Source organism: Monodelphis domestica, chromosome 4 (genome assembly GCF_027887165.1).
Source record: "Monodelphis domestica isolate mMonDom1 chromosome 4, mMonDom1.pri, whole genome shotgun sequence".
Classification (NCBI taxonomy): Eukaryota; Metazoa; Chordata; class Mammalia; order Didelphimorphia; family Didelphidae; genus Monodelphis; species Monodelphis domestica.
The window spans coordinates 364,255,915-364,270,291 of NC_077230.1; the positions used below are offsets into that span (position 1 = coordinate 364,255,915).

A 14,377-nucleotide genomic window follows, 5' to 3' on the forward strand; every position below is an offset into this window, starting at 1 on the left:
TGGTAGACTGGGGGTGGAGCCTCAGTTTCCATGGTGACAGTAAACAAGGCTGCGGCAGCCACTGCTGCAGCAGCCACCATGATTCCCCCAATTGACTCTCTGCTCAAGTATGATACCCCCGTACTAGTGAGCCGGAATACAGAGAAGCGGAGCCCCAAGGTAGAACCCGGGGCCTGAAAATGGGGGCTACAGGGAGGGAAGGAGGAAGAATAGATGAAGAGAATGTGGGAGGGGAGAGGGATAGAAAGAGGAGATAGGAAGAGGGGGAAAGGAAATAGGAGAAAGGATGTGGAGGAGGGGAATGGTGAAGAAAAGAGAAAGGAGGGAAAAAACAGTGGGAAGAGGGAGAGGGGGCAAAAATGGGGAGGGATAAACAAGAGCAAGGAGAGGAAAAAAGATGCATAAAGATAACTGAGGAGAAAGGAAGTTATGGTTGGGAGGGGGACTAGGGAGATGAAAGAGAGGGAAGAGGATAGAAAGAAAGAAAGACAGTGGGAGGAGCAAAGGGAGGATGGAGGAGAGGAGGAAAGAGGATGTGAGAGGGAACATATGAAAAAGAGGAAGGAAGAGGAAGAATGAAAAGGAAATGGGGAGGAAGTGAGAGGAGGGTGGTAGAGAAAGTGTGCAAGAGGAGGAATCACAAGAGAATTAAGAGGATAAAAGATGCTGGTGGAAAGAGGGGAAGGAAAAGGTGAAGTAGATGCATAGGAGAGGGAATGAGGAAAAGAGGAGTGTCATGAGAGGAGAAAAAACAAAAGATGAGAAGATAGTGAGAGAGAAGAAATGTGGGAACAGGGGAAGGAAAGGATACAGGAACAGAACCCAGGGCCATGTCTGCCCTGGAGCTGGTTCTGGGGACCACATCTGTGAGCTTCCCTGTCACCTTCTTCCCAGGCCCGTGCCCTGAAGGTCAGCCCTCAGCAGCCACTGTCTACAGGGCCAATCCCACAGCCTCCCAAAGGCAAGATCATCCCTTCTACTTCTGCTGCCCCAGACCCTGCCAAGCAGGCTGAAGAGATCCTGAATTCCATCTTGCCCCCCAGGTAAAAAGATCAAGTGATAATCAACAAGATGGAAAGTTGGGGGTAGTGAGGTGGCCCAGAAGATAGAGTACCAGGCCTAAAGACAGAAGGACCTGGGTTCAGACCCTGCCTAACTGTGTGATCCTGGGAAAATCACTTGACCCCTGACTCTTCTGCCCTAGAACCAATATGTAGTATTGATTGGAAGAAGGAAAATAAGGGATAAAAAAAAAGATGGAAAGTTCTGGAATGAATTGTATGAGTATTCCAAAGACTGGCTTGGCTAAATAAATAAAGGTTTTTCAGCTACATACTGGGCAGTGAGGTTTTTGATCATAGCAACAGTACTAAGATGTAGAGGGATTGCAATTCACAGTTATTAAGGGAATCCATCAAACTGCTGAAATAATAGACACTTGAAGTATTGATATGAGCATCTTGTGATCAGACTAGCCAATGGTTCTAGACAGATCCTCCCCAGGGTCCCAGAGATGGAAGATCACAAAATTGAAGATTTAGAGCTCTCAGAGACCTTAGAGGCCATTAGCCCAACTGCCTTATTTCATAGACAAGGAAACAGAAGTGAGTTTTGGAGGGCCTGAATTCAAACCTAGGTCCTTTGACTCTAAAGACCAGCGAGTGCTATTGGATACAAACAGGCATCAACTTTACACTCCCAGAAAAGGGAGAAGGATGGGGAGGAACAGGAATTCTAAGTCCCAAACATACTAGAATTTTTTTTTCACTCCAAGGTCACTTAGTCCCAGCACTTAAGGGTCTGAGTCTCCTCTAGTCTACCATTCTAATAGACTCCCCATTGTATGCCATATTTGAAAGGGACCTTAAATATTATTACTAAATCCAACTACTAACAAGGAACTTGAGTTCAGAGAAAGGAAGGAATTTTTTCTAAGATTCATTCATCTAGGTATCCCAGGGTTTCCAAGTAGCTCCAAGACATTTATATGCCTAATATCCTTTTTCCTGGCTTTTATCCTAATGGAATACAGGAATACAAGAATTGGAAGGAACAGCAAAACCATCTAGCTCCAACCTTTTTATTTTTATGTATGGGGACACTGAGGCTTGGGAGGCTGTCACTTGTTTTCAGGAAGCCCTGCTAAATCCTTCCTCAGATATTTACTAGCTCTGTGACCCAGGCCAACTCATTTAACCTTTGTCAGCCTCAGTTTCCTCATTTGTAAAATGTAAACCAAGAGTACATATTTCACAGGGTTGTTGTGAAGATCAAATGAGATAATGTGTGTGCTTTGCAAACCTTAAAGTGCTATACAAATGCTAGTTTGTATATCATAACTATTATTGCCCAGGATCACACTGGAAGGAAGCTCCAAGAAGGGATCAGACCATTGGTTGGGGGTAGATGGAATGATGACAAGAAACAATGCAAAGAAGGCAGAACTTATAGAATCTTACTTCCATTTTCTCTGTCAAGAATAAAGATCAATGGACTGGAAGGGTCAAGGGGAAAATCGAAATTAGGGAATCAGAACCCAAGATAAGTAAGGAGATAATAAGAAAGCCCTAGCTGGCCTTGCTTGTCTCTAGTGACTAGAGCCAAATGACCTCCCTCCAAGGGTAATAACAGAACTGGCTGATGTGATGACTGAATTGCTTTCAGTAACCTTCAAAATATGGATTTCCTCTGTAGTGACAAAGGCTTCCTCATACCAGATATGCCATCTCCTGACAGTGCATTTTCATTGGCTGTCCCTGTTGCTTAGAATTCCCTGTCCTCTTCTATCTCCTGGCTTTCCTCCAACTCCCAGCTAAAATCTCACCTATTACAAGCATTCATTAATGCTAGTGTCTACCCTTCCCCCCAGAGATTATCTCCAATTTATTCTGTCTATATCTCATTTGTACAGTGTTATTTGTATGTTATTTTCCCTATTAGACTGTGAGAGCAGGAAACTTTTTTTTTGCCTTTCTTCATATTCCCAGAATTTAGTACAGTGTCTGGCATACTGTAGACATTGTAAGGAGGAAATGGGGTTAATTTTAAAGGGTTGAACTTGATTATTTAAGAGTGTGGTCACCAGGATTTTAATTAATTCCAAAGAGATTTTATTTACAATTTGTTTACAAAATGTAGAAAGAATGAAGCAAGGAATCAGAGAGAGGATAAGGTAAGATATTTAACCTGAGCACTAAGTAGTTTACTCCTGGCCCCTCTGGGCAGGGAGAATTAGTTTCAGCAGGCCACAGCAAAGTGGAGGAACTGGGAAGTGTCTTTCAAGAGTAGGTCTCTCCAGAGGATATATTTTTTTTTAAAATTCAGCAGTTAAGAGTCAGCCTTTCACTCACCATGTGTCAGTCCAGTCAGCAGATTCCTCTGCCCCTCTTCACCAGCCTCAACCTGAAAGCATGAAGAATTCCTCCAGTCTACACTTCCAAAAAATGAAGAACTGAATCTCACAGGAAGTAACAGCTCCTTTTCAAGAAGCTTCTTTTGCATCACTTTCGGTGTCTTCCCCTAATTTTACATCTACCAATCACAGTTGACACTTTGTTTTGGAACTGTCCAGAAGGCAGTCAGTCAATTCTGATTCATCATCCACTATCATACATGTGGGTCACAGCCTTCCCCACTCAATGTGTGAAATGTGATGTTTGCACCTTTGGTGATTAAATCTAAAAATGGGTAGATCTCCATACTTAACTTTTAAGTACCGTGTTCTAAAAATAGACAGGGGTTACAATTTAATCTTCACAATCAGGGGAGAGTTAAGTATTTTCATTGTCATAATCAGGGGGGTCTTAAATTTAATCTTCACAACACTTAATAAATACTTGTTATTGTTGATATAAGTGATTTAGGAGAAAGAACACTGAAGAATCATAAGACCTGAATTCTAATCTAGGCTCTTCCACTAGCTGCTGAGCTACTACAGACAAGCCTCTTTTCCTCTCTGGCATACTTGTGATGGTCTTCATGATTCAGACATTTCTCTTCTCCATTTCATCCTCTACCCAGCTGTCAAAATAGGGAAGAAATTGGAGGTTTTGGGGATGCCTTTGTATCCTTAGCACTTGGTTCAGCAGCTTGCTTATTGTGCTGTAGGTACTTAATCTTCATCTAATAAATGGGTACAGGTGAGTGGAGATTGTAGCCAATAGAGGTTCTAAAGGATTAATTTTCAAAAAAGAAAGAGATTGGAATATAAATTATCAGTTGCCTTCAGTTCTTGGCATAATTCTTTTTTTTTAAAATAAAAACTCTTACCTTCCATCTTAGATTCAATACTATGTAATGGTTCCAAGGCAGAAGAGTGGTAAGGGCTAGGCAATGGGGGTTAAGTGACTTGCTCAGGGTCACAGCTGGGAAGTGTCTGAGGCCAGATTTGTCTCTAGGCCTGGCTCTCAATCCACTGAGCTACTCAGCTGCCCTCTTGGCATAATCTAGAACACAATATTAAAGTGTTAGTCAGTGTATGTCTAGAAAGGGAAGTGATCATAATCAACATGGTTTTATTATGCAGAGGTCATGCAATAGTAAGCTCAGTGTCTTTTTTAGTTAGAGGAGCCAACCTGTGGTAACGACTTATTGAGTGACTTGAAGAAAGGCAGAGTAAACATCTCTAGATTCTTCTCTTGCTACCTTTTTCCAAAGTAGATTTTTGTTCTTGCCAGGACAGGAAGTAGGAAGTTAGGACTGGAGGCCACTCTATCTCTTCCGAAGCTGGAAGACTGGGCTAGAAATAAATATCTATTTGCTCCTTCAAAATATTCATTTAGAGGTTATGATTAGGTTCAAACTAACTTCTGAACGCTTTGTCATTTCTTGAGGGGAAAAGAGACCCCAAACTCCAAATCCAAGATGACCTCTCTCCCACCTAATAGCAGTTCTGTAATAAATACAAATGGGAAATAGGGGGGAGAGACAGAGACAGAGACAGAGAGAGAGACAGAGAGACAGAGACAGAGAGAGAGAGAGAGAGAGAGAGAGAGAGAGAGAGAACTAGATCTTAACCCTAGGGGAAACTCCCTACAGATTCTATTATGACAAACTGAGAGTAGGGACATGATAAGAGATTGCTAATTCCCTTTGTGTTTTACCAGTCTTTTCCTTCAGCAACTTGAAAAGGAATTGGTCTCTTCTATCTTTTCTCTCTTAAAACTGGAAACTGAAAGCCCCTGGAGCAACTTGATACTGAAGAAAATTCAAAGCTTCATAAGTCCCTGGATGAGGGGGACTGGTCCTATAGAGTCCCAAAAGGGGACTGCCAAAGATTTGAGCTCTTTTTCTCTCACCAACTGCCTTACCCCTCACCCAGCCAAGGGTATTCATCTCCACCAATAAGGAGAGTGCTCCATACTCATGGACTTTCGGACAAAGATTTCACCTAGAATATAGCAAACCATTTGACAATTTCTCATGCTGTTTTTGTGGAGGAGATTGGGGGTTGTGACTTGGATAATAGTATAGCTTGGTGGATTCAGAACTAGTTATCAGGGGCAGCTAGGTGACTCATTGGACTGAAAGCCAGGGCTAGACACAGGTTCAAATCTAATCTCAAATACTTCCTAGCTGTGTTAACCTGGGCAAGTCACTTAACTCCCATTACCTAGCCCTTATTCTTTTATCTTGGAACCAGTACACAGTATTGATTCTAAGATAGAAGATAAGAGTTAAAAAAACTAATTGGGTGGCCTCTCCCCACTTCCCAAATACTCATGAGTATTAATGTTTAATGTTAACTTGGAAAGAAGTCTTGAGTGGAATGCCCAGGGATATGTACTTGGCACTGTACTGTTTGTTGTTTCAGTCATTGACTCATCTTAAAACATAGATAGAAGGCCAGATGTATAAATGGTATGGAAGCAAAAATTAAAAGTTTTGGCAACTGAAAAAGTGTACAGGGTAGGGAAGAACAAGGAGTAGATAACTATCTCTTTAAGAATTGATCATAATCTCCAGGTTTTTAGAAGGGAGAGGAGTTAAGCTTGGCATTAAGACATTACTAAGGGTAATGGGGTGGAAGCTACAGAGAGAAAAACTGAGGCTTAATATAGGGAAGCATTTCCTAGCAGTGTAAGCCCTAGAGGTGGAATAGGTTGACTTGGGAGCAACAGAGGCCCTTCTCACTGAAGATCTTCAAGCAGGAGCTGGATCACCAGTGGAAGTGTGGCCTAGATAATAATACAGTTTAAACAATTCAGAACTAATTGCTTGGCCAGCTAGAGGGGATTCTGGGACAATATAGTACATGGTTTCTGAGGGTCCATTCTAACTCTGATATTCTGTGAGTGTGTGTAATTATACAGGCAGATTTGGAGTTGTAATGAAATCTTTTAACAAGCAAGATGCAGGGGAAGGGGGAGTGTGCATTATTTGGGGATATCTTAGAGGAGAACTATTTGAGGGACATATTGAATTAGCTGGCCTCTCAGGTCCCTTCCAGTTCTCAGATTCTGGGATTGTTTTAAGTATCAAAATGGGCACTGTTACTCAGGCCTTCTGGCTCTACAGTTCAAAAGTAAGTATTTCCATCTGTCTGCACTTTCTTCTCCAAACCCTTCTTCAAGGTCATCTTCAGAGGTCTTTCTCCATGCCCTGGCTCATTTGTCCTCACATATCCTCAACTTGACTTGCACTGGGCACAGAAGGCCTTAAGAAACAGACAGGATTTCTCTGAAGTGAGCTTCTTATATCAAGACTCAGTCAAGATGCAATGTAGTGTCTTCTAACAAACAGAGTTGTCCCAAAGTGGGAAGGACTGCCTTGGTAAATAGTGGCTTTCCTCTTACTGGAGGTTTTCCAGAAGAGTCTTGATAATTGTAATTTAAGGATGTTGTAAGGGAATTTCTGCTTGGGTACAGGCTCAGTAAGTACAGTGGCCTCTCCCATCCTGATCCCACCACTAATCAGCGTGGACGTTCTGTCTTCAACCTTGGGATTCACCACATGGAGGCCAGACCTAGTGGGGACACCTGATTGACTTAGGCCACTGTGGTCCAGATTTCCCAAACTCAAGTGATCTACCAGCCTCAGTCCCTCACCACCACACCCAGTGATTCTGTGATTGTGAAGGAAGCCAGGCTTGTCAGAAACTTCATTAATGTGGTGAAACAAACTCAAGTGGGCCTTTTATCAACACAGACAATATAATCCAATGGAAAGAAACCTGGTCTGGGATCTGGGACACCTGGGTTCAGTTCAGTTCAATTCAACAAACATTTGCACCGAGCATGTGTGATCAATAGACACTGAATTCTTTTCCCAGGTCTGCCATATAGTTCTAGTTCTCTGACTCCAGGCAAATCAAGTCCCCTTTCCATACCTCAGTTTTATCATCTGTGAAATGGAGCTAATAATCCCTTCCCTTCTTTCCCTTGGGACTATTGTACAGTTAATAGCACTATATACATGTGAGCTATTGTTATTTTAATATTGGAGCTACTATGAAATGGGAAGGAATAGAAAAGCTTTATTAGCACCTTATTATTATTATAGTTTATCCTTCATTTTTGAAGGGGATCAATGGCATCATGACTTGTGCATCGGTTGGATTAAGCGAGGCGGAGGTACACAAAGTCATTAGCCAGCCTCTTCCAGAGTTATCTAAGTCCAATGGTAAGACAAGAAGACAAGATGACTGAGGATGACCTGGGATTCATTGGATGACCTTGGCATCATTGGTCCCTGACCAAGCTCTAAGGGCTCCACAGTGCCTGCTTCAGCTGCCTTTGTGACCATTGAAACAAATTGTTCTCATCTGAACCTTCCACCAGGGGAAATCTGCACATACTTGGGGTAGACATCTCCCTAACTGGGTTTGAAACTTGTTGGTTACATTCAACTTGATTTAGCCTGTTTGCTTTAGTTCTTCATCTATAAAATGAGCTAGAGAAGGAAATAGCAAACTATTCCAGTGTCTGCTAAGAAAACACCAAATGGGGTCATGAAGAGTCAGACACAACTGTGCAACAACCACAAAAGAGAGGAGATGAAAGGCCCAGTGGTTCTTAGTATATAGGCAAAAGGTAGATGAGAAGACCCTGTAGTCCTTAATATGTAGTAGAAGGCAGGTAGAAGCTTCTACAGGGTGGTGAGGGCATAATAGCAGGGCCATTATGGGTACCATTGATAGTAAGATTCAGTAATCTAGTATCTCATTAGAAGGGTTGTGACTCCTTGATCATATAAGCTATTTGAGTGGCCATGTCCCAACCAATGATTGTTTGCAAGAAATTAATTGGTTCCTGGGTTGGGGATGGGAGGTAGAGAGGGGCAAGGAGATCAGAATCCACTGGGGTGTATTCCTTCTGAGTGCAACAGAAATGTGAGATATTGTTATATTTAAAATAAAATGAGAGAATTGTTCCTGCCATGACATTGTGACCCTCTGTTGCAACTGATTATAACATATTTCAGAAACCTCTGATTCTGCTCAACTTTTATTTTTTCTTTTCTTTTCAAGCCATGTTAGATACATGGTGGGCTGGGTTAGGTACATGGAGAGCTGTCTGTTACACAGACTTTGACTCTGACATCATTTGCCTCCTGTTTGTGTGCACTTCTTGCATGCATAAGAAGCACAGCATGAGTAGATAGACTGAAAATATGCTGACTTATCAGGATGCAGGTAATGAGGGAGAATTCTAGGGTTAAAAAATTGGGTGGATAATCCACAATGTGTTTTTTTTCAAATGTGGATGATAGCAAAAGACTAACCACCTGGTCAGGTGTCTTACACACACTTGGTGCCTTCTGTTTTCCACCTCTTTGCTTAGGACATTTCTACCTGTCTGGAGTATTTTCTCCTCTCTCTTCACACTGTGCTTTCTATCTATTTTCATCTCTCCCCCTTCTCAAGTGCCACCTCCCCTGGAAAGCCTATTGCAGTATGGTAATCTATGCTTCTTCCAGCTATAACTTGGTCAGCGCACCAGACTATGAGTTTCTTATTTTTTTATTTTTCTCCTTTGACTGCTTCATTTCTGCCTTGACCACAACCATGAAAACAGAACTCTATATTCAAACATTTATCAAGTGCCTACTATAAGCAGGACACCATATTAGGTTTTTGGAGAAACTTTAAAGTTTAGATGAGGACAGTCCCTAATTTCATGGAGTTCATAAATATACAAACAACTATAATGTACAATATCATGTGAAAAGTGTTTTAGTATAGCATAGCACTTTATACGTAGTAGGAGCTTAAATGTTTATTTAACAGAATGAATTAGATTCAAAGAAAATTCAGTGTAAGATTGGGGAGAGATGGTAATTACTGATTAGGGGTTGTGATTAGGGACAGTTCTCTAGAGGAAGGAAGATGGTATGACTAGAACCACACTGGTATGAGAGAGCATGGTGCTTATTGCTAGAACAGAGAGTGTTCCAGTTGGCTAGCACTTAAGAGTCCATGGAGGAGAGGAGTATGAAATGAGACTGGAAAGGGAAGATGACACCACAGGTCTTTGTAACAGCAGAGGAGTTTGGACTTTATTGGACAGGCAATAGGGAGTCACTAAAGAAACTTGAGCAGGGGAATTACCACTTAATCTATGCATTAGAAAGATTACTCTTTAAGTTGCATGAATTTGAGGAATGGAAGAGAGGGACTGAGGGAATTATATCATATCTATCTTTCTCAATAAGAGGCTGGGTTATCTGCTTTCAGTTGATGATTGTGGTGGTGGTGGTGATGGGTGGTATTGCATGACCAAAATTGAAGATTAGAGTAAAGATTTGAAGATTTGGAAAATCTGGCTCTGATGCTTCTCTCCTCTTGGAGAGGTGATCCACTACAAGTGCTAAGTGAAGCATACATGACCAGTGTGTTGATTTCTTGTGAGAACAGTCGTCTTCTGTATGGCATTCATTTTGCTTAACTATACTTTTGTATTACAAGGGAGTGTATGTGTGTGTGTGTGTGTGTGTGTGTGTGTGTTTGTGTGTGTGAGAGAGAGAGAGAGAGAGAGAGAGAGAGAGAGAGAGAGAGAGAGAGAGAGAGAGAGAGTAAATCATTGGGAAGGAGTGGGGGAAGGGATCAATAAAGTATTTTTTATTTTTAAAATTAATTTATTTAGTCAGTTTAGAACATTATTCCTTGGGTACAATAATCACATTATTTCCCTCCCTCCCTTACCCCCACCCTTCCCATAGTTGATGTGCAATTTCACTGGGTATTACATGTCTCCTTGATCAAAACCTATTTCCATGTTATTGGTGTTTGCATTAGGATGTTCATTTAGAGTCTACCTCCCCAGCCATATCCCCTCGACCCATGTATTCAAGGAGTTGTTTTTCTTCTGTGTTTCTAATCCCACAGTTTTTCCTCTGAATGTGGATAGTGGCAATAAAGTATTTTTAAAAAGAAATGAATCTTGGGCTAAGTGGATAGAGAGCCAAGCCTAAAGACTGGAAGTCCTGGATTCAAATGTGGCCTTAGACACTTCCTAGTTGCCTGACCCTGGGAAAGTCATTTAACCCTGATTGCCTAGGCCTTGACATTCTGCTGTCTTAGAATTGACACTAAGACAGAAAGTAAGGGTTTTAGGGGGGAATAAAAGAAATAAACCTTAAGGAAAAAAGGAAGGAAAAATTTCTGTAAGGAATGAAATTCAAAAGTAGATGATAAGAGTAGAATGATTATCAAGAAGCAATTAGGGCCTGGCAGAGGTTATATATAGACAGTGAATTCATAATGACTGAAATTAGTTCAGTTTTGTGACTTCAGTGACATTTAGCAGCCTAGGAGTGAGAATGGAGAAACTGAATTTGTCCATGGCCACAGTAGATGTGACATTTAAGCACCTAAAGGGATTGGAGGAGGACAAGAAAGGAAGAAAAAAAGCATGAAAAGAATCCCAAATTAACGGTTTAAACATATTTTTCATTTACATGTAAAAAACAGTTTTTGATGATTGTTTTTTGACACTTTAAAACTCGTATTTCTGGGGGCAGCTGGGTAGCTCAGTGGATTGAGAGCCAGGCCTAGAGATGGGAGATCCTAGGTTCAAATATGGCCTCAGATACTTCCCAGCTGTGTGACTCTGGGCAAATCACTTAACCCCCATTGCCACAGTATTGACTCTAAGACAAAAGGTTTTAAAAAAATATCTCATATTTCTCCCTCTCAATGCCCCTCCCCCCGTAGTGAATAATTGGGTATAGATTATACCCATACTTTAATGGAAATACATATTTTCCTATTGCTCATGTCATGATAGAAGATACATATCACACATATAATAGAAATCTCATGAAGGAGGAACATACCTCAAGTATATGAATTCTGTCAAGCAGTTTTCCCACCATCAATTACATCCACAGGGAATTTCTTTTGACATCTTAATTCACACTTTAATGGAGAATCTTAAGACATTTTTAAGACAGACATGGATGTGGAACTTTATGCAATTATTTTTGATTTGTAATCCTATAAATATGGTAGAAATGGCATGCTCAGATCTACACTCAGATTCCAATAGTTTCTTCTTTGTGGAGAGCATTTTCATCATGAGTCCTTTGTGGTTATCCTGGAGACTTGCTTTCCTGATAATGGCTTAGTCCTTCAAAATTGATCATCGTACAATATTTCTTTTACTTTATATATTGTTCTCCTGCTTCTGCTCACTTCACTTTGTATCAGTTCATATATGTCTTTCCAGATTTTTCTGATTTCTTCCAGTTCTTTGTTCCTTATGGTGCAATAATATTCCATCACAACCATATACCACAACTTGTTCATCCAGTCCCCAAATGATGGACAACCTCCCAGTTTCTAATCCTTTGCCACTATAAAAAAAGCTACTAAAATATTCTGGTCCAGGCAGGTCTTTTCCCCTTATCTCTGATCTCTTTGGGATATAGACCCAGTAGTGGTATTGCTGGATCAAAGGGTATGAGTAGTTTTGTGGTTCCATATTGCCCTCCAGAATGGTTATATCAGTTCACAGTTCCACCAACAGTGTATTAGTGTCCCAATTTTCTCACATCTCCTCTAATATTTATCGTTTTCCTTTCTGGTCATGTTAAGTCAATCTGGTATGTGTGAGGTGGTATCTCAGAGTGATTTTAATTTGCATTTTTCTAATGGATAGTGATTTGGAGCATTTTTTCATATGATTTTGGATACTTTTAATGTCTTCCTTTGAGAACTGCCTGTTCATATCCTTTGACCTTTTCTTGATTAGGGAATGTTTTGTATTCTTATAAATTCGACTCAGTTCTCTATATATTTGAGAAATAAAGCTTTTGTCAGAATTCCTTGCTATAAGATTCCCCCCCCCCAAATTTTGTGTTTCCCTTCTAATCTTGGTTGCATTAGTTTTATTTGTGCAAAAACTTTTAAAATTTAATGGAATCAAAATTATCTTTCATTTTTTTGAAATGTCCTCTCTTGTTTGATAATAAATTCTTCCTTTATAAGTCTGACAGGTAAACTTTTCCATGTTCCTTTAATTTGTTCATGGCATCACCCTTTATTTCTAGATTAAGTATTAATTTTGAATTTATCTTGGTATATGGTATGATATATTGGTCCATGTCTAATTTCTGCCATACTGCTTTCCAGTTTTCCCAACAGTTTTTGTCAAATAGTGAGTTCTTTCCCCAAAAGATCTTTGGGTTTATAAAAAACTAAGTTGCTGTGGACATTAACTGCCATATTTTGATTATCGAATCTATTCCACTGATCCACTACTCTATTTCTTAGCCAGTATCAAATTGTTTCGATAATTACCACTTTATAGTATAGTTTGATATCTGGTACAACCAGGTCTTTTTCCTTCATGTTTTTTTTCCATTATTGGTATTGATTTGGAGAGTTATACTTTGATGTTCTTGACTAGATATTTTTCCAGATGAACTTTGTTGTTATTTTTTCTAATTTTATGAAATAAATTTTAGGTAGTTTGATTAGTATGACACCAAATTAGTTAAATTAATTGAATTAATTTAGGTAGGATTGTCATTTTCACTATATTGGCGTGGCTTATCCATGAACAATTAAAGTTTTTCCAATTGTTTAGGTATGACTTTATTTGGGTGAGAAGCATTTTGCAATTATGCTCATATAGTTGTTGGGTTTGTTTTGGTAGGTATACATACTCTTAGGCATTTTATATTGTCCAGAATAATTTTGAATGGAATTTCCTTTTCTGTCTCATTGTTGGATTTTGTTGATGGTAAATAGAAATGCTGATGATTTATGTGGATTTATTTTGTATCCTTTGACTTTGCTGAAGTTGTTAATTAGTTCTATAGTTTTTTGTTCATTCTCTAAGGTTCTCTAGGTATACCATCATATTGTCTGCAAAGAGTAATAACTTTGTTTCTTCATTGCTGTATCTAATTCCTTCAATTTCTTTTTCTGCTCTTATAGTTATAGCAAGCATTTCTAGTATGATATTAAATAATAGTGGTGATAATGGACATCTTTGTTTTACCCCCAATCTTATTGGGAAGGGTCTTAGTTTATCCTCATTACATATAATGCTTTCTGATGATTTTAGATAGATGCCACTTTGAAGAAGATACCATTTATTATAGTTTTCTAATAGTTTTTATAAGGAATGAATATATTTTGTTAAATGCTTTTTCTTCATCTTTTGAAATAATCATGTGATTTCTGTTGGTTTTGTTATTGATATAATTATACTGATAGTTTTCCTAATATTGAACCATACCTGCATTCCTGGTATAAAACCCACATGATAATGACAAATTTTTCTTGTGATAAAAGGGAGGTTGGTCTACAGTTTTCTTTCTGTTTTATCTCTTCCTGATTTATAGTTATCAACACCATATTTGTTTCATAAAAAGAATTTGGAAGAATTTCCTCTTTTCCTACTTTATAAATAGTTTATGTAGTCTTGGAGTTAGTTGTTCTTTGAATATTTGGCAAAATTCACTTGTGAATCCAGATGGCCATGGAGCATTTTTCTTAGGGAATTATTTGATGGTTTGTTTATTTTCTTTTTCTGTGATGAGGTTGTTTAAGTAGTCTATTTCCTCTTGTTAATTGAGGTAGTTTATATTTTTGTAGGTATTCATCTATTTCACTTACATTGTCAGATTTATTGGCATATAGTTGGGCAGAATAACTTCTAATAATTGTTTTTATTCTTTGGTTGTGATTTCACCTTTTTTAATTTTTGATACTGGAGATTTTGTTTTTCTTTTTAAAAATCAAATTAACCAATGGTTTATCTATTTTATTTATTTTTTAATAAAACAAACTCCTTGCCTTATTTATTAGTTCAATGATTTTCTTACTTTCAGTTTTATTAATCTTTCTTAATTTTCAAGATTTATAATTTGGTGTTTAATTGGGAATTTAAAATGTGTTCTTTTTTTTTTAGTTTCTCAGTTGCATGTT

The 14,377-nt window shown here is 39.0% G+C and overlaps 1 protein-coding gene across 1 annotated transcript in view; it reads left to right on the forward strand.

The window, feature by feature from the left end:
• The window catches only part of DNALI1 (dynein axonemal light intermediate chain 1), a 24,937-nt gene continuing 10,560 nt past the window's right edge, over positions 1-14,377 (forward strand). Inside the window, exons 1-2 of the mRNA XM_056795166.1 lie at positions 1-159; positions 895-1,043. Coding sequence (XP_056651144.1) covers positions 31-159; positions 895-1,043 — 278 coding nt within the window. The 5' untranslated portion in view covers positions 1-30. The remainder of the gene's footprint in view (positions 160-894; positions 1,044-14,377) is intronic.